Source organism: Psittacula echo, assembly GCF_963264785.1.
Source record: "Psittacula echo genome assembly, chromosome: 2".
Taxonomy (NCBI): Eukaryota; Metazoa; Chordata; class Aves; order Psittaciformes; family Psittacidae; genus Psittacula; species Psittacula echo.
The window spans coordinates 45,731,243-45,755,784 of NC_137737.1; the positions used below are offsets into that span (position 1 = coordinate 45,731,243).

Consider the following 24,542-nt stretch of genomic DNA (forward strand, 5'->3'; position numbering starts at 1 on the left):
TGTTAGTATGTGTTTTAGTCTGATTTTCCAAAAAACACCCCCCCCCAAAAAAAAAAAAAATCAGAATAATTAATATTGCCTTTCAGGCAAAAAATTCCAAGTAATAATTCACAGAGTCAAGGGTCTAAACATTGAGCAAATAATGCTAGATGCACAGAGGACAGATGGCTGAAGAAGTTTAAAAATGAAAAAACATCAAGGAACCAAAGATTAGGATATCAGAAAGGGCGAAAGGGCAAAAGGGTGGAAGCAGAGGACCTGTGATCGTATCAGTCTGCTCCCAACCAGCCTGGGAATAGCAGGAGTCAGCCAACCTTGCCAGATTTGAGAGGCTCTGTCCACTTACCCATGGTTGCTCAAAACTGTAAGTACGTCTCCTGTCTTCCACGTCCTCATCTTGCTTTGCTTGCTGAAACTCTTGTCTCAGGCGCTGTATCCGGTCATGATTGTTAGGGGTTGATCTGTTGCTAAAAGAGGGAGGATGGAAAAGATCAATATACTTGGGAGCTGCCATCTGTGTCTGTAATTTCTTAGCACAGGACTGCTATTAAAGTGCAGGACTAGAGGTGCAAAAATAATTTCCAAGCATTTAGTACAAAGTTCTTTAGTTTTTTAAAGGTGATTAATGCTGTTTGACTTATAAGGAGACTCAGGTGATATAAGGATAAAATGAATGATACTATTCCTAAAAATCATCAGATGTTGCTTGCCTCTTTTCAGTAAATGTTACTGCTAGAAATTAAGAGGAATGGATGTGCTAGTATCAGACTTAACATAAAGGCAAGTTAAAAGTCCTAATGATCTCTGCTACTCTATAAACATGAAAGATACTTTTTCCCAGTCAATAAACTATGGCACTGTCAGAACTTTATTCATATGAAATTCATTACAAAGTCTGAAGGCTCTACCTATATAAAATTTTATTATTTTCCCCAATCAATAAAAGCCTGTCCTCCCTTAGTTCTGTTTTTAACAGGTCTTTTAAACTGATCAGTCTGAAAGCATTAAAAGGCTTGGGGGCCAGTAAAAACAAGTCCATTTGACAATGCCATAGGTAGGAACACATCCAGGCAGCAGATGGGCACTGGCTGGGCTGGAGAAGACTCAGTCCTGGACATACCACTACGTACCAGCACAACCACAACCTTGAGTTCTTCAAAACTATCAGTTTTTCCATGACTCCTGTTGCAGGTCTCTATAGTACACATTTATGAGAAACCATAATGAAATAAGCACAGGAATGACTTATTTCATAGGGTGGAGGAAAATTTGATATTTATTAATATTGTTGCAGTTTTCCCAGCTGTGTGGCTCCCACCTGAGCCCTACAACCCCCACCATATTTCATGAATGTTAATATGGGCATCACAAGAAGCCTGACAAACAAACATGTTATATCAAATCTAACTAAAACCATTTTAATCTCTTATTATGGTCTTCTTAAGCCCTGTATTTTATTGTTTATTTCCTAATGAGGAATGGACAGCTATTACTTTGTTTCAAAAGAGAAATCTGCAGGGAGACAATGGAAAGCAATTCCATAGATTCCTGTTCTTGGACACAGGGTACAATAAAACACAGTGAATTTATATCCCGTATCTTCTCTCATATGAAAAGAGATGATTCTGGAATCTAATTGTGACTGGTTTACATGTCTTTTGAAACTGGTAGGTGCAGTGGATTGGAGGAGGTAGATGTTTGAGACATTACCTCGCACTCTTTTCAGTGACACTAAATGGAGCTTATCAGTGCTTTGTTAGCCAAACAGAAAAATTAGCATGGTTCTAGCAAAGGCTAATTTTTGAAGAGGTTTAGGGTTTGGTTTAGGTTGTTTTTGAGTTTTGGTGGTGGTTTTTTTTTTTTTTTCTCCTTGTCTTTGAAGATGAGAGCAGAGAAAAGTCATGAATTTGGGGAAGCCCTTCCTTCCTTCCTTCCTCTCTCCCTCCCTCTCTCTTTTCTTTCTTTCCTTCTTTCCTTCCTTCTTTCCTCCCTCTCTTCCTGCCTCCCTCCCTCAGAAGCTTTAAGAAATACTTTATTTTTAATGGAAATGCAAATTTCCAGTTTGAAAAGTACAATTAAAAGAAAGCTTTATTTAGAACAGGTGGAAATTAAACATTGTGGCTCTTTCATAATTTCCAATTCATTATAGGTGTATTGCTAATTCTACTTCCTTAATTCAACTTAATTTTGTGAAACAGCTTATGTTATTTAAACGTATTCCTTATTGTCAAATTCTGCACAGCTTTACTATACAACCACTTGTTTTTCCCACGTGTTGCTGTACACTGCACATTTTATATGCAATCACCGCAATTCAGTACAAGACATAAAAAATACTTTTAAATGGTCTGCTGATTTTTAAAACTGGTGTTGATAATCTAATAAACAAGTAGTCCAAGACTTTCTACACAGACAGTGTTTTCTGTAAGTTGCTATTTAAATGTAGCAAGGTATTTTAAGTATTAGTATTTCAGGTATAAGAACACATTTGAAAGAGAAATGCCATTGAACTTCACTGCAAAATTACTAGAAAACCACTATATAGACACCTTGAGGTGCTGAAGATGACTGGTAAATAATCAGCCTTCCTTAATCAAAGTTGTTTCAAACTCTAAGGGATGACAGTGCACAAGTGACACTGGAGCAAGTATTCAATGGCGAAGAAAAAACATTAGGTAAACCCACAAATTACTGCACTAAAACCTGTGCATTATAGGGGACAGAAACTACTAACCCCAAAATGGACTACTGGAAGGATTATTACAGATATGAGAACTTCTGCACATTTTGAGATTGTTATTCATTAAAACATTTACATCAGCAGAGGAATAGCAAACAAATGCATAGTGTCCATGCCAGGAAGACAAAATTCATGTCTACTCCCGAACACCAAATTCATGAATTTGTCAACCTTACACTGGAGAGATGAACAACATCCAGACCTATGAAGAACTTATTCTAATGACAAAAAAAACCCCCAAAAAAACCCAAACAAATCAAACCAAACCAAACAAACAAAAAAACAAAAGGAAGAGAGAAAAGAAAAAGAAAAGAAAAAAGAAGTCAGGCTAATTTAAGAAAAGTTATTAGAAGGTTTTATAATGGCAGAGAAGATAAATCTTTTAACAATATTTCTGTTTTATCTGAAAAGCAAGAGACATGACCCAAACTTAGAAATTTGCAAAAAGAACTGATATATATAAAAAAGGACTATTTCACAGAAAAGAAAGAGCAGAATTTAAAGAAAAATAGAACACTTTTGTATGTACTCAGATTTCTTTGTGCTCAAAATGTTTGTGAGACACAGAAAGTGAAGTCAACCCAGCAGTTTTATCACCAAAAAAAACCCCAAACAAATCAAATGTTTTTATTTAGAAGACAAAAAAAGAAAAGGCAAACAGCTGAAGAATGTCTAAGATACTTTTAAGGAAAGATTATTTGAGGGATTAGACTATATCTCAGGTTGACTTCCTTTCATTTCCATTTTCCTCTCAACCTTGCTCTGATTCTTTAATTATAGCTGCCCTAACCTTCCCACTAGTGAAGCCTTGCACATCTCCAGCCTGGCCCACCATGCTATCTCCTATTTCTTTTCATGCCTCTCTTCATCCAGTAAATTTTACCATCATGGTTTTTTGCAATGTTTTTTATGTCTCCAACGGCGCTCCCAGTGCACTCAGTGAGCACTTGGTACACCAGCTTAATATATCATTCAACTTCCTGACAACAATTACTGCTTTCAGACGAGCAAAATGCAAAAAATCATAACCCTGATAAAAAACTTTCACAAATAAAATTTTGGAGTCAAAAGGACAAACTTTACTTCTTTTCAGGTCCAGAGATGTTGTTTTAGCTACAACTCTTTATGTAAGTCACATCATGTTCCCTTGGGACAGATCTAAGCAAATTATATCCAGTGTGAAGAGTCCTTAGACAGTCTAAAGCAAAATGAATTTTGACTTACTGGATGAACTTATCCTTGGCAAGTAGGGTCATATCAACAGACTACTAGGATCAGGGCTGCAGGTGTTCCAGCTGCTTAAACTCCTTTTTGACTTTTGTGGATGTATGGTGCAAGTCCTCAAAAGTATAATGAATTAGCCATATTTTGAGTTTTTCATTCAAATGAACTGAAAATCTGAAGGCAAATTCACCTCTAAGAATACTAGCAGGAAGGAAGGAGTTCAACTTGAAATCTGTCCAAAGTTTATCAAAGATTTGACCTATGCTAGTTTTAAACTTTTTAGCAAAACTGGAATTTGAGCTCTGTACAGTAACCACAGCTTGTCCAGACAACCTTTCGCTATGCCTACCTAATAACAGAATGGCTGTGAACTTAGAAGACAATTAGCACCTCCTAGCATTGGATGCAAGATATCTTTTTGTATCATTGTTAAATGTTCTTAAAAGAAATAAAAATCAAGAAAAGGTTTTTAGGGCCAAAGTTAACTTAGGTTGCAAAGAGGCTGGGCTTCCTTGTTACCACATCTCTTCTTAGCACCCCATTGCCTTCCATCTGCAGATGGCACATTTCACAATCAGCTATTTTGTGAGCGCTGCTTTAAAACACAGAGTTGCCAGCATGGACTGAAAATGCAACTGTAAGCAAGGCTTAGATAGGCCAGAACTGTCACATATTTCCAGAAACAAGCAGCCACAGCAATGGCCATCAGAGTCTCAGATCATTAAGCAATGTCTCAGTGTGATGTCATGCACTGATGTACAGAGTTGTAATCCTTTCAAAACAGACAGATTTTCAGTGTGATAAAGTAGATACAAACATGCTACTGAACAGGGATGACTAAAGCTTTGGGGAAAAAAAAAAAAAAAGAAAAATTGGCCTGCAAAAGCGTGGAGAATGGTCTTAATAACATCACCAGGCAGTTGCAACATGACTAGAATAACCAAAAGGTTAGTAAACAAAACAATGTTCTTTACACCTTCAAAACTTCTAACACAGATTTGAGCTGCCAGGGACTCGCTGGCCTGACTGGCTGCTTAGATCTCTGGATAGCAGTTATAAATCACAGATGGGTTCTTATTTACATCAAGCTGGCAAATAACTATCACCTATTTGTATCAAATAAATTCCTTTCTGTTTAGACAGATTACTCGCTTCATATTAATAATCAAGAGCTGAATTTGAGTCTACTTTTGCCTACAGGTGGAAAAGAGCAGAAAAAGAGTTTATTTCTATCCCATTGAGAATTAATGATGTCCTTTGATGGCTGTGCCATAGTTGGCAGCACGCATCCATGCCAAAGTTCAGGACTACCTGAGTGTCTACAAAATGGATCCCTTCCTTCTTAGCTTGAGCAGGATGAAAACAGCCAAACAGAAAGGAAAGTGGTGATAATTGAATATAAAAGTTTCTGCTACATTTACTGAAACTCGAGCACCCTCTTGCCACGGTGCTTAACTCCAAGCAGATGGATTTGTCTGTTTCAGATGGCCCTTGAGGATGGATAAGCAAAAACTGTCAAGTTGCTACAAAAAGTCATGGACACAAAATGACATGAAAGCATGCCTTTTACCAGGTTTAAAGTTAGCACCATATTCCAATGCATGGGTTTCTGGTCTGTTCACTTTAAACAGATTTGTTAATTGTCAGTGACACAGGTAACTGTGCCCACACACCGTGGGGTTGATGTGGGCTGAGCAGGAGTGGAGTCTGCACCATCTGTTACCTGCAACCCGCTTGCCAGAGCAGGTTCGTCTTTTCTTGTTACTTTGTTCTATGGTTTATTTCTTGAAATCTAAATACACGTCCTCAAGCTTAAATTAGTGTAACTGATTTGGCTGGTCCTCTCCTTCCAGTGTGCCCTACATACGGTCCTTCTCTGAGACATCAGGGAATAGAATTGTCACAAACACAGGGATAGTAACACATACAGATATGGTGCACAAAGAAGAGCAACCACATCCGACGTCATATAAAAGAGCTGTTGCGTGATTACAGTCAGTCTGCGAAAAAATCGGCAGAGGAAGAGATCAAATTAGACTACAAATGTAGCACAGTGCAGTTGTAACTTGGAAGAAGGCATAGAAAAGTTTATCCAATACTAGTTTCATTTTTCTTAAGCATCAAAGAATTTATTGTGAATAAGACATTGAAAGGTTGGGGAGAGGTGTAAAAAGCCCAAAAAATGTATCAATTACAAAACTGCAAATAAAAATAGCTTCTCTGCACAAGCTTCATTAAGTTTTATCAGCTAGTATCTTGGGGTTTTACAATCAAACCACAGGTCATAAATTCACAGTAAATCCCCCATATGTTCACCAAACACCTGAATTCAATTTCTCTTCTAGTTGTAAGAAATGGAATGTGCTGCTCAAATTAATTATGCATGCAAAGTAAGTTTCTAACAAGGGCAGCTTCTTGCATGCTGAAGGGTATAGAGCCTATCTGAAATTTCCCCCCCCAGATCTCTTTCAATCCTGGCTCATTTCTACTGTTCACAGGGTTATAAAAATCCTCTTGCCATTTCATATTTGCTGAATGAACAGAGAGCATTATATATCCTTTAAAGTCTGCAGGTTTTAAAGGCAGCTCAATTCAGGGATTGGCTTAACGTGACAGGCAAGATGTAACAGGTTACCTGTACACATACCTACACCCTTCAGCATATTAATTCCTTCAAAATAAGGATTTAAACCCTAGGATTTATGTCAATATGTATGCATGTGAAATCAGCTCATCAGAAAGTTTTATGTCATTCCCAGTTTACCTTCACAGTGATAATCACCAACCCCAATACACAAAGAAGTTCTGCAAGTCCACCAATTAATTTCCAGATTTTGACATTGTGATTTGTTGATCATTTCACACTGATTTCAAAAGAGTAAATCATTAAAAATCAAAACCATCTCTATTCTCTGGGTTAAATAGGTAATCTCAAATGCTCTTAATTCCGCACTTGCTTCTGATGCAATGGCCATAAACAATTTGGAGAGCTGGAGCTGATAGAGAGGTCACTTAACCGCAACAGTCTCTTCAAACTCTCCAGACTAGATTTCACTTCAAGTCCCTCTGTGACCATTCTGTAGCAGGGCCATCATTTTACAACCAGTGAAATCTGAAGAATGTACCCAAGACCCTTTTTATTGCCACCATCACTCTTCCTTATTAGCCTGTCAGAGTCTACACACCGCAGACAGAAATCCAGTCTTACTTTTCAGGAGAATTCTTCTACTAAAAAGAAAAGCAGAGATTTTAGGAGTTTGCTATAAACATCTGAAAACAGATACTCAGCTACCGGGTTATCACACAGTCTAAACCTTACTTTGGAGCTGTTAGATTTTGCATATATAAGCCAGGCCAATTTTCAGCCACACACAACTTGTTACAGCCATTGTAAAGAATAAAATAAATTAAAAAGAGAACGCCACATGTAACCTGAAAGAAAATACATGACATCTCACTGTGAATTTCTTATGAAGGTGCATGGAAACGGCAGAAATGCAAATACAAAGATTTAATAAATCATGGGAAAAGAAAATAAACCAAAAATATTGGTGATCAAGCAAAGGAGAAATTTGCATTTTTTTTTATGGTAAATGAAATACAAAATTACTTCAAAGGCAGGCGGGGAGAACCTGGCTCTGACCTTCTAAATATCTTCCTATCCTAACTGGAACAGACAGACAATGATGACTCCAGTGCTGTTAGGTCTGATGAACATCCACAATTAGGCACCATGGGCTATTTTGTGTCAACGTGAGGATTGCCTGGCATAGTAATACAAAGGCATTTAACAAAGACCACAGGGAAGCAATCCTCTCTTGGACCTAGCTGGTAATTCTGTGCCAGCAGAAGGGATCATCAGAGAGATCCCAAGTGGGCTTCAGGCCATGTCAGCCTTTGTTTCTGTTTAAGCTAATCCAGCTGCTTTACTGGAAGCTATTGAGGGAAAGCTCCCTCTGATCTCCTCTCTGGATGAGAAGTTGGGGCAGAAATCTTCAGCAGAGGGGCTGCAACAAGCACCTAGGGAACAATCACTTCTTAAAGCACAGTGGCTATTTGCAAAAAAGGAACATCTGTCCATAGCTAACACCACCTGTGTAGTGTGAATGTTGTTACATAGGTATAACCAAGCTCGCTCCAGCTCACCTTATACGACTCAGCTACGACTGTGTGGTGACGCTATATTTTACAGTATAGAATCTGCTTCAGAGCCAAACTCTAGACAACAGTAGGGTGGAGAAAAAGACCGCATCTTTTCATGGAAGGAGTCTAAACGCATAAAAAAAATGAGGGGAAAAAAAAAAAATCCTGATTGTACCGTTTGATTTGAAGGACTCATAGAAAGCGAGTCATATTTTATTCAAATAATGCACCATTACACTGTGTAAATGGCAAAATTTATCTGTTTCAATGCAAAACCGCTAATCTTCTTTAAAAGGCATTTAGATTTTGCTTAATGCCTTGACATAACTTATACTGGAAACCCCAAAAATATTTTATGTTGCTTTGTTTCTCTTTAACAACAGAAAATGCTTAGGAAACAGGAAATAGGTACCAGGGTGTTGCAACTAGCAAAACACAACAGAACTTTTTGACACTTGTGAACACTTACCCTCTCTAGAAATGACATCTTATCTTAAAGTATAAATAAAACTACAGTGTCGAGCAGTACAAGGCTAGACAAACAGTGATGTATAGACAAAGTCATCTCTTTAAAATGCCTGAACATTTAAAAAGATAATACATTATGCAAAGTTCACATGGCTCCCACAGTCCTTACCAGCCGCTAACATAATTATAGTATAATTATTTCTGTCCTTTGACAGTGGGGCTATTGCATTATAAATCTCCAAATAATATTTTGACTGATTTTACATTTTATCTTATTCTAACTATAGGCTAATTTCCAAGTGTAAAGTGATAAGTTGTCCATTAAAACCAAACAAAAACGACTGGCCTAAGGAAAGCAAGCCTAGGTCAAAACCTCACATGTTTTCTAAAGTCTGAAAATTAGGGAGACTCCCTCTGCTAGGAGCATCAGAGGTAGATCAGACATTCTATATAAAACACAGAGAGATGTGGAATTATTGTTCTATTTTTGGCAGTAAATAATCTGCAACCTCTAATAAAACTTTAAATCTGAGTTTACTGTTAAGTATTTCATCATTTAGTGCCTGTGCACACAGTTTCCTGTATGACTAAACCAAGAAAAAATGAAAATCAAAGCTAAGATTGATTACTTGAATTGGTGCCTAAGTTCACATGGCTGTTACCTTCTTCTGAAGTTGGTCACTAAGATTTATAATGATTAGCACAAAATCAAATTAGGGTTTTTAATTATGTATTATTTCCATGTGAAGATTAAGAGAATTGTGATATGATATTTTGCAAGCCAACTGATGTATGAATAAATCCTTTCAGCATTTTATGGTAAAGATTAAGATTTTAATAAATAGAACTTTTTATCATGCTTTACCATGCTTAACTTTAAAAATAGCCATAAAATCACGCTTATATAAAAAAACAAACCAACCAACCAAACAAAACAAAAGACCCAAACCAACAATTCCAGGCAAGGACAGACAAGAACAGCACTTAGCTTTTATGGAAAAATTCATCTTCTTATTGAGTCAGCTGGAACTCAACTTTTACTACTTAAGTAACTACTTAGTTATTTCACTTAATTTTCCTCTTGGAAACATTGAAAATATCTTTTCTTCAGGAATTGTTTTTCAGATGTACTGTGCATGATGCTCAGTAATTGCTGAGGGTCTCACTATGTTTTGAAAAACTGGATTAGAAATCCTGAATTCTAATATTTACTGTTGTTGGGCTGCTTAGTCTCAACCCAAGTGCAGATTTCGCATACACAAAAAAGTGTATTTCTCTTGCTGCAGAAGAAACACAATTTACTTGTAACACCACTTCGGTGGTTTACCAAGACAATTAGTCTGATAAAGGCAATAGAAAAGCAGATTTATTTACCAGAAGAAGGTCAGGTGGGATTTTTCTCAACCAATTTTAATAATCTAAAAGCCAGGCGTGTAGTTAAAACTACCCATCTAGACTCTTTCTAAGGGAAATACAGAGATATAAGTTACTGTAGAGGACAATTCATAGAACATCACTTAGGATGCAATTACCCTTGAGAGCTTATTACTTTTCTTCATTGACAAAGAAGACTAAAGGGACAAGCTCAGGCTTGGGTAGCTTTAGAGATCTATATTAGGGCAGATGAATCTTACTCTATATGGGGAACTCGGGCTCCAGGAATGAATCACAGAATCATTCTAAGAAAATATAGTACTAGGAATGCCTGGTAGAAAGTGATGGTCAACTGGCATGGCAGTATAACGCAACAGTTTAATCCTGAGGCAGAAAAATTTATTAGAATAAAATTGGCAAAGTCACTCAGCCTCTCTGTGTTTGCATTCATATATCCACCAGTCAACAACAGCCTTCTTTAAGAAGTGCTTTTTGAGACCCTGTATAAAGTCTATAAAACAACCAGTTCTCATTTACTTTAGAATAATTTTAACGGCTCTTTACAGAGTACACTTTGCTACTGATTATAATTCTCCATTATAGAGAAAAAAAACCAAACCCAAACCTACTATTTTTAGCTTCTGAAACTTATAGCTCATATAGGCCTATATAGCCATGCCTGAGATAAGCCAAGGGTTGCAAAATAACAATCTTCTGTGGTTAAGCTCTCCTCTGTATGGCTAACTTGTATCTCAACTTTCACATTACTTCAGCAAATGCTATGCAAATATTGTAAGGGTTTTTTTGAGTAATGCAATTGCCCTATGTGTTTATCAAAGAGAAAGAAATTAAATATGTATAAGAAGTAATTCCACTTAGTATGTCAATTTTATTTTTCATGATATTGGCATTACATTACAAAGTTACTATAGTACTATTTCATGTTACTGTTCTGGTAGTCGTAGGTTGATAATGTTTCATTTTGACACTGTAATGGTGTCTCTGGGGATTTTGATGAGAATGTGTTTTGACATTATGTTAAAATGTATCTAAACTGATACCACTTTATTTTGTCATCATTACCTAGTTTCATCTGGATGTGTAAGATACTGCTTTATTCTGACATCTTTAATTAGGAAGATTTCAGTCCAAGTGGCAAGCACTAAAAAAAAGTTTTGAAGATGTTAAGTGTGGTTATGTAGCAGGCATTACTGCCATTCAAACTTGTACTGGCCAGATATCACAAAATATAACAGACTAGTCACACGGTACAGATCCTCAGTCAGATCATAAAACCATGAAAATGCTTTTTCTTCTACAGCATGATAATAAATTTAATAAATTGCTCTGTAATTCTATTTCAGACACTTCAGGCAGGAGGCCCAGCAGTGAAAACGCTGCCGCAAACCAGAACCGTCTGCTGCCTTTGGAGCATCTGACGTGAACTCACATCATGAGTCCCTGTATAGAAACCAGAAATTTCCTTAACGCTATTAAAAAAGTGAGATTTCTAATTCATAGGGCTTCACTGAAATGGAAATTGCTACATATGTGATTCTAACTAAGGAACAGCAATGCCAGTTCCTGTACAGATCTCTAAACCGCAATGCTGTGCTTGAGGTTTAACTAGCGCAAACCTGCCTAGATCCACTGAATCCAAATGAGCTTTGAGAGTTTATGGGCATCTGAAGATCTGATCAAGAGTTTTGAAAAGGTTTTAGGGGAGAAATAATGAATAATTTTGAGCTCTAAGTTTCTTGTTACCGGTACGAAATTCAGAGATTGATTCCGAAGCAATTTGCTACAGAAATGATCTAGTAAGTTATCCCTGGGCTAGGAGAAAGATGCATGTCATGCCAATTTGAACATGTCTGCTTACAGCAATATCACTCAGTTTCTTCTTTTTGTTATTTACTAGCTCTTCATTCTTTCTCTATAATGAATTAAAAAGCAGCTCCAGGGAAATCACCATATTACATGTACTAAGAAGTATATTTATTCAGCACAGCAGCCCAAGTTCTACTTACTAAAATGATTGCTGATAAAATCTCTAATTTAAAACATTAATGCATAAGATTTCTTTGCCATTCAAATCTGATCAAAGAGATTAAAGAATTTTTTCTTTTTGTCCCACTCTCTTAAAACATGATACTTAATAGAAATTGTTTGTATTATCTTATTTCAGAGTGCAGGCTAGAACTGAGACAATCCCTTGATCCCAGTTCATGAATAAAGCATTTAATGGACTGCACTTGTCAAAGGACACACTAAGCATTTGATCTATACAGTAAACAAATGTCTATGGAAAAGCAACCCCCCAAAACAAAAAAAATTGCCATTTTTACTCATTATTTAATATATTTTCTCTTCCTTCCTCTTTTATTTCAGGATTAAGACACTGAAGGCATTACTGGGATGACAGAGTCACACTGAGATGAAAATGAAATATCTGAGACAAGTGATGGCAGCAATTTATATTCTGGGGAAACGCTAATAAGTCCATCTAAAGTTCATACATAACTAGTAAAAAGAATTAATTGTTACAACACAGAAAAGTAGAATTCTTAAACAAATGACAGAAGGCTAAGTTGTACACTGACATTCTAACACCCTCCACATCTTCTTTAAGATTAGTTTATTTTGGGTCGGTCCATCAAAGAGGAACTCCTGTCAGCAGAGATGTAAATGAAGCTATAGAACTGCGAGCCTGCATAACTATGAACACAGCTGACCCAAAGAATTTGATACCTACAAAATGCTCTTTCATGCTCCCACAAGACGAGATGAAATATTACAAGCTAGTAACTGCAGCTCTTAACATAAGCACACTGCAAAGCCAGTTCCATTTAGTACAAATTATAGACTTGTTTCTACTGGCATTAGCTATTCTTTACTAGCAAAAAAACTAAAGTAGGCTGAACTGAACAGCCTATAGAGAAGACTATGTTATTTTTAACAAATGTATTTATTAAAAAAGTATTATTTTTTTCTATGTCTTGAGTTTAAAAGCTCAGTGTATCTCCTTCAATTACCTTAAAAAATAAGAATTTAAATTAATTTTTTTTATTATCTTTTTCAATAAAATGATCCTTATTAACGCAATGAGCTGTTAAGTGACAGACTAATGAAACATCAGCACAATACTGCCCTGCTATTTATGATTAATCTCATAGTGTATTATTGTCTCTAATTCAAAAGTTATGTTGTAACAGGTCACATTTCACTTTCTGTCATGTGTGACTGCCATGATCCTGTAAAGAGGGCAGCAGGGAAGACATTGCACATCACTTGCGTAAGCACTAGCCTTCTCTGAAAATGAAAACTTCCCTACAAAAGGTAACAGAAACTCCATGAGTCTCTGTGGGAATTTTTAAAATTAACTAAGGCAAGACATGGCTTCCAGGAAGCAGTTTATATTGCTGTGCTGCTAACTGAGATAAAGTTCAGTTCCTGTGAATTTTCCCATTTGAGCTGCACAGTAATTTGCTCTTCATGGAAATCAAAACCAGAAATTAGAGGCTATGTAAGAAAAGAATGATAAATATCCCTAGGAAGCAGGATCCACAAAGTTCTGATTTTGCTGCCCTTTTGCTATTTACTTTTTATTATTTTTGCCAGATTTCTGCATCGTTAAGCACTACTCAAATAGCAGGAACCTATCTGCAGCAGGCACTGCATAGACTGCCTACAATCAGCCCTTAAACTAAGATTTTAGTTAAAGAACAGATTTGCTTTCGTACAATGGAGCACACACACATTTGTCAAATGTTCTTTTTCCTCACAACAAATGGATGCAGTAGGTGATCAGCTCAGTGCCTGCACCTCTATGAACTGCAAAAGAAGCTGAGATATACCGGAATACACTGGCGACACAGAAACCAGATTAATTAGGTAACAGCACAATTCTAAAGTCTGAACATCTGAGTGACAGCAATCACCTTACAAATGATACTTGGGAAAATTCTGAAGGATCTACGTATCATCCAAACTTATGGAGAGGGCCATGTCGAAGATGCTCACTAGGAGAGGAGCTGACTAGCCCACATGGTATTTACCATGACTATAAAAAGAGATAAAAAAAACCCAAAAGACCAAAATGGTGAGTGAAATAACTACAAACTCATTTTCCTATTTGAGGTCAAGCAGATGTTAAATATCCATCAGGACTGTAAAAAGGAGAATACTGCAAGAGCCCCTTCAGCCCCTCCCTGCCTTTGCAGTAGGCAATACCGACTCCAGCCATCCCTACAAGGAATGGAAAGAGAAGTCAAGGAAGTCAGAGTAGGCAATAGCCTTCATTTGCATTTTTACTTCCACTTTGAGTAAGAGGCAATGTAGAAGCATGAGCAGCTCCCCAAAACCATTGTGGGCTTTTTTTTTTTTTTTTTTTTTTAACAAAATAGAATGATTTTAAGCCGTTGGCACAATTAAATAATAAGAGTCTCACAACTCACACAAGGCCTCCTCCTTTCATTCTCCTGTTGGCTGAACCCAAGTCTACCAAAGACAGACATAAGTCTGGTTATCTGATTACATTTAAGCAACTATTCTTCGTCTTGTTGTGTACAGGTAATTGCTTCTTTTGCAAGGGCTATAAAAGCTTACATCGACAGAACAATGCAAGTCATTAGCTCATGGTACTTATTTAAAGTAAACCAAATGTCATTTCTTCTTATATTAGAGCTACGACTCTATTACTAGTGCCCAGTTCAGGTCTCATTTATCCCAGCACTATTACTGCTAGTAAATTGATGTAGAGCAGGCATAAAATGAGCAGAAAACAAAACTTTGGTTATTTTAATTTAAATTCTCATAATGGCAGGTCAAATTTATGTAAACTCTTTGGTGAATTGGTTCCTTTATTAGTACCCAGTTTAATTCAAATCAGAGTCTTCTACAGAAGATTAATTAAATATTAATCAAAAGTCCAGGGCAGTGTAAGCTTCTGTTCCATTAACCTAAATGTGACTTCATACAGAACCACAATGCCTTTCCCACTAGCCTCCCTCACCCTTTCTTAAAGAAGGCTTTTAGTTTTTTTCCCGTTATGGTGCAACTCCTTGTAAATGCAGACATGCCATTTGCAGTGTATGTTTAAAGGTCATGATTTTTTTTCCTTTTCCAATTAAAGCTGCTCTTAATCACAATTAAGCTTTCAAGAAACAATTATCAGAAGTCAAAACTTTTCTCCATCAATATGTTTAAGAGACGTACAGTGTGTACCCTCTATTACCACTGGTGTCACTGAACTAATTATGTGATGTTAAGGTTCACCTTCTTGGGTGTAAATTTTGGTTTGAGTTGACACTAAAAAGAAACATCAATTTATTAGGAGATAAAACTTGTTCCACAGTAATGGAACAGCTGTGTATATAAATCTATTGAAGCTTAATGTTCTCACACATAAAGCAATTAGAGCTTTCTGACAGACAGACTTGCTAAGTATAGTGTGGAGCATATAGTAATATGTAGTTACAGGCACAACATATTTAAGAGTGATCATATATATTCTGTACAGTAATATCAATTTCTCAAGCCTCTCCAACCCTAGATGTGTTCTTAATTAACATAAATGTATGCTTAAAGTAATGTGAATTTTTCCTCCTCTGTGGAGGAACCTTTTCATGCCACATCATTTTACTCATAGACACCTCGTGCTAAATTGGGCTTCTCCTTCTGCAGCAATCGATACAGCCTAGTTCCTTTAGGTGGGCTTATTTTATGGTTCTAGGAATAAAGGTGCTTATCCCAAACTCATGAAATAAACTACATTCATCTAGCATCACTTCCTCTCATCACTTGCTCTCCGCTAACTTCAGTTGCCTTCAAATAGCTTCCAGGATATTTTTCCTTCCTTTCTATTTTTCCCACAGGACAATTATATTTAACTTAAGCTAAGCACTGTGGTCTAGAGGATATTGATTAGCAAGACTAGCAATGGAAACTGAGCATTATGGAGCACTGGTGTTCCAGACTAATGGTATATGATACCTTTCCTAATATTGGAAGCTTGGGAACTATTGCATCTTGAAACAAGGATACATGGGTAATTGAGATGATAATTTTCCAGTTGATGGACTAAATAGATAAAATAGAGTTTTCCAAAAGACAGTTCCAAAAAAAAAAATCATAATTTCATATGTGGCAGTACAAACATGTCATTTGCTTTTACTCTGGAAACTCCTAGGGGACTTCCTTTTTCTTGAGTATCTCAAGGCTGTTCCGTATTCAATTTTGTCACTTTTACACAAACACTTCTACATTACACAGTATCTGAAACTCTTCCTGCATTTTAATACATTTGTACTATGTTTGCCTTTATGTGTACACCTGTCAGCTAACTGACATGATGCTCAGATGTCAGTTAACTTGAATATCACTATTGATAACACCTGGAAAGAGTAATTTCTTAACTCTTTAGTTAGAGGATTAAATTAAATGACTATGATATTATTGTTGTAAAATAAGTTCATGACATTCTTAGGCTATGATTCTCAAAAGAGTCTAAAAAAACTGCAGTGCGTTTCACACTTGGTTTGAAATGATGCAAGTGCTTGCTGCTGTGGAGAAGTTCTGCCCTCCACAGCTGAACGTTTGTGTCCCAACCTTTGAGCCACAAAGCACTCATGAAGTCACACAGCTTTCCAAATCAAGGACCTGAATGAAAAACTTTAGTTTTTCTTCTTTCTTTTCTATTCTCTTCTGCTGAATTTTCTTTCAGGAAGATCAGATCCTTGATCTCTCTATAAGCACTAGCACTGACAGGGACATGTGATGTGGGACAGAGGAAAAGGCTTGAGTCTGGCTTTTTCTATGGAATCTGGTACCTATGGTGTCACATGCCTACTGTACGTCAATGGAAGGTGGGTACTTAAATCCTCTGGCAACCTTAAGGAAGCTAGGGTTAAGGTAGAAGAGGAACTTAAGAAAGTAACTCTGCAATGAAACTCTTGAAGCCTACTTGGTCATACGAGGAAGAAATCAGTGGTGAGATACTCAAAAGCTCATCTCAAATTGAAACGTTAACCACAATTAAAACAGGAAGTTATGACTAAGGAAGATAGACAGGCGTGTCCTTTTTACACACATTTTATACAGTGATATGGTTATTCTTCTCTGTCAAAACAGCAGCATAAAAGCCCTTCTACAAAGAGGGAAACTGCATAGCAGCACAGGTAATAACTGAAGCTTTGATAGTACCATTATCAATAGGTCATCAGAAATGTATGATAACTGGTGCCAAGGCAAAGATTTTTCATATCTTTTCTGCTTTTGTCTTTGGAATGTGACACAGGTCAGTAAATCTGAGCACAGATCAGAAGCCAGGAATTCTTAATTCTGACAACTTTGGAAAAGCCATTCTTAACCCTTATCTGCTGCAGTTTTAGGAACCACTACCTGAAAAATCCAACAATATTTAACTTCATTAAAGGGATGATCTAAAAACTAATGCTTCTGTAAGAACCCTGAAGATAAAAACTGTCAACAGCTTAACAAATCTCTGTTATGGCATACTTGCAGCATACAAATTGAAAATAACTGGCAAAAATTATATTATTTTCAGTATTGTTTTAAACAAATTTTGAGCTACTACTGAAAATTAATTCCCTTATTAAAAGACCTTTCCTATAAATTAAACCACTTCTGCAGTTCCAGACTATGCAGTTTGGGGAATAATTTACTCTTGCCAAAATTCTTTAAAAGTACACCCTATCTCCTGTTTCTTTCAGAATACACATCAAAAGCTAACTTATGGAGCAATGATGGTTTTTTTGTTATTTCTCTTTTTTAAAAACAATCCCATCACCTATCCACCACACTAGATATATTCCTTTCCGCTGTGCTGACAGCTGTTTCCCAGGTAACCAACCTAGCTAGAAGTTGACTTCAAGCAGTGTACAGGAACCAGCACTCACATGCCTGCATTTACATGTTTTGAGGAGTGCATTTTAACTGCTGTGGCGTCCCCAGTGCCCCCAGCAATCAAGAGGAGCTGGGAGTATCCAGCAATAATGGAATAAAGCTCATTAGCAGTCAAAAAATACCACCTAAGGGTGATTTTATATAGTAAATGCCATCGGCAGTTGGAAATTAAAATAATCCTCAGTGGTAAACCAGCAGGATCAGACTTCACACGAGCTGTCACCTTTTATGGGTTCTGCCTGCTTCTTCCTTTTTCCATAAGGGAACTGGGAGAAAAGCAGCAGGTATTTTGCTGCTTCTTTCCATAAACAGGAATCCCAGTTTCTGAAAAGCATCTGTTTAAGACACCTTACATAAATCAAAGCTTCCCTGCTGTTAGTGTTCTTCTGGATATCATGGTCACTGCAGTACATAGAATTCTAGTGATTTTTTGTCCATCCGCCTTTTGCTGTTATGCATTAATTTGAAACTGAATTATTCTACAAGGCACTGGCTACACTTGAAGGTAACTCTTATGGCTCTCTCTTGTTCTGGGTTTGGGCACTTACTTCTTAGATCCATGCCATCTGATGCTGCAATGTAAGGAGCTGACAGAGAAGATTATATATTGAATAGAGCACCAGAGGAGTATGATTTACCCTATGAGCTTTTTTTTTTTTTTTTTTTTAATGAAAAAGCTCTGTCTTTGGGAAATTAAATGCCAGATGTCAGTGGGTAGTATTGGTGATCAGTCAGTTCCTAATAATTCCTATTATGGAAAAACTATTGAGCTTAGGTAGATTTATTTTTATGAGCAAATGAATAAACTTCTTTTGATTCCCCCACCACCCTAGAGACTCAAGCATTGCTACTCCCCTTTTATTATGTTAGTGTGGGGTTACAGATCAAACAAATGGGATGATCTCAACAATAACGTAGGAAATGCACAGTGCCATACAGGTGTGAGCTTATGCACACGCACCCTGTGACATGGGAAGAGAACTGAGAGTCTCGGACTAACATTGCATTTTGTGTAAAATAAATCAGGCTTTGGTGTGTAGAACACCAAGCTGTTTGCTCCCGTTGTACTTGACTGTTAAGATATTCAGCCACCCTAGAATTTCCTATTTCTAAGTTCATTGCAGACACTGCTTTTTTCCAGTGTTAACACAGTGGTCCTTTAGATTCAGCTGCAATTAAATTTTCTTGTTCTCCAGGTATTCTGGATCTGACTGTGCTCTGTCTTTTTACTGTTCAAATATACCTACTTTTGAAATTGACTGATTGTCTTTCCCTTTTAATATTCCATGAATGGCAGACCGACCCCTTTCCATTGTAAAAAAATGTCATCATAACTGTTCTAGTTTTATCCAGAAAGATTCAATGGTGCCTCTTATCTAAATGAGCATAGCTAGCAAATAAGCTACTGCACTCTCAAAGTCCTGTTTTGCCACAAGCCCTGAGGTCAGACCGCCTCAGATGGAGTCTAAGAAGAAAACAGTGATGAATGCAATTAGCCTGCCTTGCAGTTTCTTAGTGTGTGTGGCTGAACATACCCCAGAACATCCCAAGTCTGATGTATTTCCCTGTGGAACATGGATTCTGTGAGAGCTGGTCACAGGAGTACAAATAGGAGCAGCATGTGGTATAGACAGTAAGAGAAACTCATTCTTCTTTACATCCTCATGTTAGTGTGCAAGAGGGCAGAATACTACATATTTCAATTCAGTATTACAACCACTTCATCCAATCTCAATTATGCTGGTTGTAATAATTTAAGGGACTTTTTTTTGCATAATCTAATTAAGTTTCTTAAAATTACATTGTATTAATAATACATGATATTGAGGCTTACATGGACAGATGTATGCACCATTTTCCTCAAGACAGTGCTTCCAATATAACTCCTGCCTCTAAAATATTCACAGCAGGTTACTGAACTATATATCCAGTGAAAACCTGGAATTTCTATGGGATACAAAATTCAGATTGCGCAGAAAAGTCAAAATAGTCAATTCTTCCATGAAAGAAGCAGCTATGGGAAAAAAAAAGTGATACAGAAATGCTGAAAAATATTGTTCTAAAATTATCTACCAAAATTAAATACTTCACTATTCCTTAAATCAAAGCATTAATTTCAGTTCACCTGAACTCTACATGTTACAGTTGGGGGTCACTTCAATGAACACCTGTGCTCTCCCAAATTGCTACAGGCTCTCAACTGCAGCTGAAGTTCTTTATGCAGCTATTCTCCAATACAGCTTGGATTTTTTTCACCGGAAGGAGGTATTTCATGATGTACGCCACAAAAATGTAACTAGAAATAAGAATATATTGCCACATGAGAGACAATGTCTAGTAATGAGTGGCCACAGAAGATCATATCAATGCTATTTGGTGATATTGGCATGGAAAAAAAAAAAGTTCAACAAATTAATATATTTTATTGTGCATTGAATTGCCTGACCTATGGTAATATGTTCTTTCACATTTTCATAGTGAAATATTTTTAATACAGAAAAATGAAAACTTATATTTTTGCCAGCTACAGTGGTTTACTAGACTTTGTTCATCAATTAATTTTACCATAAAATAATTAAATTTGCCATTCTAAAAAAAATGTGAGAAATGAAAACAAGATATTTCATTTCTGATTTGTACTATGTTGAAGCTGTATGAAAATCTATTGGAAAAGCATCCCCTTTCAGTACTGCTGGTCAAAAAAAAATACCCTCTTCAGAAATAATGGGCAAATTATGCTTTCTGAAATTAGCTACAACAGAGTAATTGCTGGGCAAGGCATACAACGTTTTAGAGACTGTGTTCTTCCTCACAATGAGGTGCTGAGGCTGCTTTAGAAAGTGTAATCTTCTGTAATCATTTCTGGTGCTCAAAGCAATTTCTTTTCAATGGGAAAAGCAAGTAGGAGAACAACAGTATCCAAGAGCAGAGCTCGCTAGTTTGTAAACCTTGACCCTTCGTATCATTTATTTATTGACCAAGTTGGTAAAAGGAGTGTGTTACGATTAAATTACTACAACCCTCATCTTCGGTGACATGGAGCACCACGAGGCCAGTGTCTGGTAACCAGAATTTAAAGAAGAAATTTGTTTAAGATCTGATCCCTTCACAATGACTTTTCGCTCCTTCATTCCAACAAGGTGAGAGTTTGGTACAAGTAAAACCCATGTAAGGAAGATGAGAAACAAGAAAGAAATGCTACACCTTCCCCCTCGTTTTCAAGCAGCAAGCTAAGGGCAGGTGAGATGAGAAAGGGTGAGGTAGAACCGATTAAGAGCACTCATGGGAAGCCTAGGAGAGGCAGGTGCTGCTGCTGCTGCTGCTGCTGCTGCTGCTGCTGCTGCTGCTGCTGCTGCTGCTGCTGCTGCTGCTGCTGCTGCTGCTGCTGCTGCTGCTGCTGCTGCAATGGTGTTTAAAGTCAGGAAAAGAAGCCGCTGAGTAAGAACATATGGTAATAGAGCAGATTTGCTGGATGGAATGCATATTTTTCCCCTGCTTACTCCCTCTCAAATAAAGACCGTTTTTTTTTGTGTCAGATATGTTAAACAATAATACACCACTGCAAGAGGAAAATGTTAATGACGGTAGTATGAAAGAGCTGTTTCTGAGTAAAGGGAAAGGATTTATAGGGGGGTTAGGCTATTTATTGCAGGCCAATACACACATCTGCTCTTCATGGGTTAGATCCATGGTTTTGCCCTTCAGGGCACCCAACCACCTGTAGCAAGAGAGTCAGTGGAGCTGGGTTGTAGGATGCTGGGGTGAGGGAATGGGGAGGAGGAGAGCACAGCAGTGAAAACAGGCTAAACACTCCTTGATTGTATTTTAGCTGGCATAAAAGCAAGAAAGAAGACATTATCCAAAACACCTCTGCTTCTCAGCTGTCATTTTCTTCTTCAGAGCAGCTAGGAAAGAAATGGAGTGTGGAGAACTCATGTGGAGGAAAGCAATTTTTGGAAGAGTACATTTAAAATAGAGGAGAGCTAAGGGAACTTTGAGGGGGAGGAATAAGAACAAACATATGTTTATGGAGATGTCAGGAGATTTAAAGTCTGATGAAGTACTGCAAAAGTCTGAAGGGGAAATAGAGAATACGATAATAAAACGTGACAGTATTACTAGACAAAATACTGTGAAAAGATGGAAAGAAGAAAGGGGTTTAAAAAATCTTGAGGAAACAAAAACATTCAAAGGGGCAATGGAAACTAGGTAATAATGGTGAGGACCATCTAACAAATTTTAGACAAGTTAAATGTCTGAGTGAAAGCTTGTCACTTTTTAATGTAGGTAGAGAAATCAGTATACCGACACAATGACTGATAGCTGCAAAACTTACTTTAGACTCCTAAGGATCCCAGAGGACATGACCCCTAGAGAGGCTTCTTTCTTTCTACTGGATATAAGTGGACTTTGGCAGAAGTCAAACTTGAACATGTCAAAATACAGGAAAGACTCCCACTCTATGAGAATGAGACTAAGAAAGTGAAGACAAACGTTTCAATTGAGGGAGCACCAGACTCAGGCAAGTGAAGGCAAAAGTAGAGAGGAGGCAAAACCACATGAGAAGAAATCACACAAGTGTGCAGAGAAGGAAAAGTCACAGGAGGAATGAAAAACTTGAGGAGTGGTGTGCTAATCTGAAGGGGGCCTACAAGGATGCTGGGGATGGACTATTCATCAGGGGCTGTAGTGACAGGACAAGGGGTAACAGGTTAAAACTTAAACAGGGGAAGTTCAGATTGGATATAAGGAAGAAATTCTTTACTGAGAGGGTGGTGAGGCACTGGAATGGGTTGCTCAGGGAGGCTGTGAATGTTCCATCCTTGGCGGTGTTCAAGGCCAGGTTGGATGAGGCCTTGGGTGGCATGGTTTAGTGTGGGGTGTCCCTGCCCATGGCAGGGGGATTGGAACTAGATGATCTTAAGGTCCTTTCCAACCCTAACTATTCTATGATTCTATGATTCTAATAGAAAGTTTCTTTCATTCAACTTTTGAGTACACTGTGAAATAACAGAATTTTGACCTCTGAGGTCATAGCATTTATACTCAAAACCTGATGTTCCTTTGTTTTTAGCCTGAAAACTTAGTAGGTGCACAAAGGTAGTTTTGCCTTTTCAGGAGGTGAACATCTCACTAACAGCACAGAACTGGAGGGTCAGCGAAGTCCACCCATCCCTGCTCCTTTTGTGGATGATTTTCTGGCAAAGAACGGCCACATAGATCAGCAGAGATCAGCACAGATCAGCAAATGCCTACGTGGATTTCGACATGAACCAAGGGACAACTAAAGGTGAAGGAGGACGGGAATGAGGTGCTGGAAGTAACAATCCCAGCAAGATAAGGAGGAGCTGGAATTTACTGAGTTGCTAAATTGAGGACTGTGGGCAAGCTTTGAAGGTCAGGTTCTCACACCTGTGCTTAACCAATTATATGTTAGTTGTTAAGGGCCTCACAGATATGTATCCAATCACAATGTGCCAAGTTATTGTAAGCAACTTTAAGCAATAGTATATAAAGAGTTAGCTTTCTGTAATAAATGGCTTTTGTCTGATCACATTGATCTCCGACTGAGTCCTTTCCGCGACATTGTAGCCACAGGCTTAACATGACTGTACTTCAGAAGAGAGCTCCTTTTCCACCCTCTCATCAGGAACAGCTCAAAAGCTACAAATACTCTAAGAAAAAAAATCTAAATTCTCAGTACCAAAGACAATAAAAGCATAGCAAACTGATTGTGTCATGAAAAGAGAGACTACAGGTATCACCAAGACTTAGGCTACATGAAATGTCTACATGGGTCCTACATGGACTACATTTCACATTATAAAGAAAACAAGCCTTTCCCTTTCATATCACAGAATGCTGAGGCTGAAAGGTACCACTGGAGATCATGTAGTCCAACCTCCCTGCTCAAGCAGGGTCTCCTAGAGCACATTACTCAGGATTATGTCCAGATGGCTCTTGATTATCTCCAGGGAAGGAGACTCCTCAGCCTCTCTGGGCAACCTAGGCAACCTATTCCAATGATCAGACACCCTCACAAGTAAAGAAGTTCTTACTTATGTTCAGGTGGAACTTCTTGTGGTTTAGTTTATGCCCATTGCCTCTTGTCCTGTCACCTGGCACCACTGAGAAGAGTCTGCCCCCATCCTCTTGATCCTCTCCTTTCAGTTACTTACATACATTGATCAGATCTCCTTCAGCCTTCTCTTCCTGTGGCTGAACAGACCCGACCCCCTCAGCCCTTCCACATATAAGAAATTCTCCAGACCCTTAATCATCCTAGCAGACCTTTGCAGGACCTGCTCCAGCAGCTCCATGTCTCTACCAGGAAGACCTTAGGAAAAAGCATCCTGACTTCATAAGGCATGTCCAGCTCATCCTTGAATTTGACTGTGAAGTACCCAAGCAGTGTTTGTCAGTGCAATGAGGAGTGTCAGCATTTCACAAGATGTGACTAAGCTCTAAAACTTCACATGAAGACCCGGTTCCCCAACCATCTGCCTTGCAAAGTCAAAATGTTTCTGGCCCTTTCAGGTGACTAATGGATGACATGAAGCTTGGGATTAATTAAATACAATATAAATTCAGAACACCAAATACAATCAACAAACTGTGATCTTGTCTGCTTTCAACTTCCTCTTGGGGATATCAGTGAATCAAATACCCA

General features: G+C 37.7%; 1 protein-coding gene across 8 annotated transcripts in view; it reads right to left on the reverse strand.

Annotated features, from left to right (window-relative positions):
* Positions 1-24,542, reverse strand: part of PARD3 (par-3 family cell polarity regulator) — a gene marked incomplete at both ends in the record, with an annotated part of 466,908 nt that overhangs the window by 14,362 nt on the left and 428,004 nt on the right. For all 8 annotated transcript variants that reach the window (XM_080611294.1, XM_080611295.1, XM_080611293.1 and 5 more), the window contains one exon: positions 347-467. In XM_080611294.1, coding sequence (XP_080467420.1) covers positions 347-467 — 121 coding nt within the window. The remainder of the gene's footprint in view (positions 1-346; positions 468-24,542) is intronic.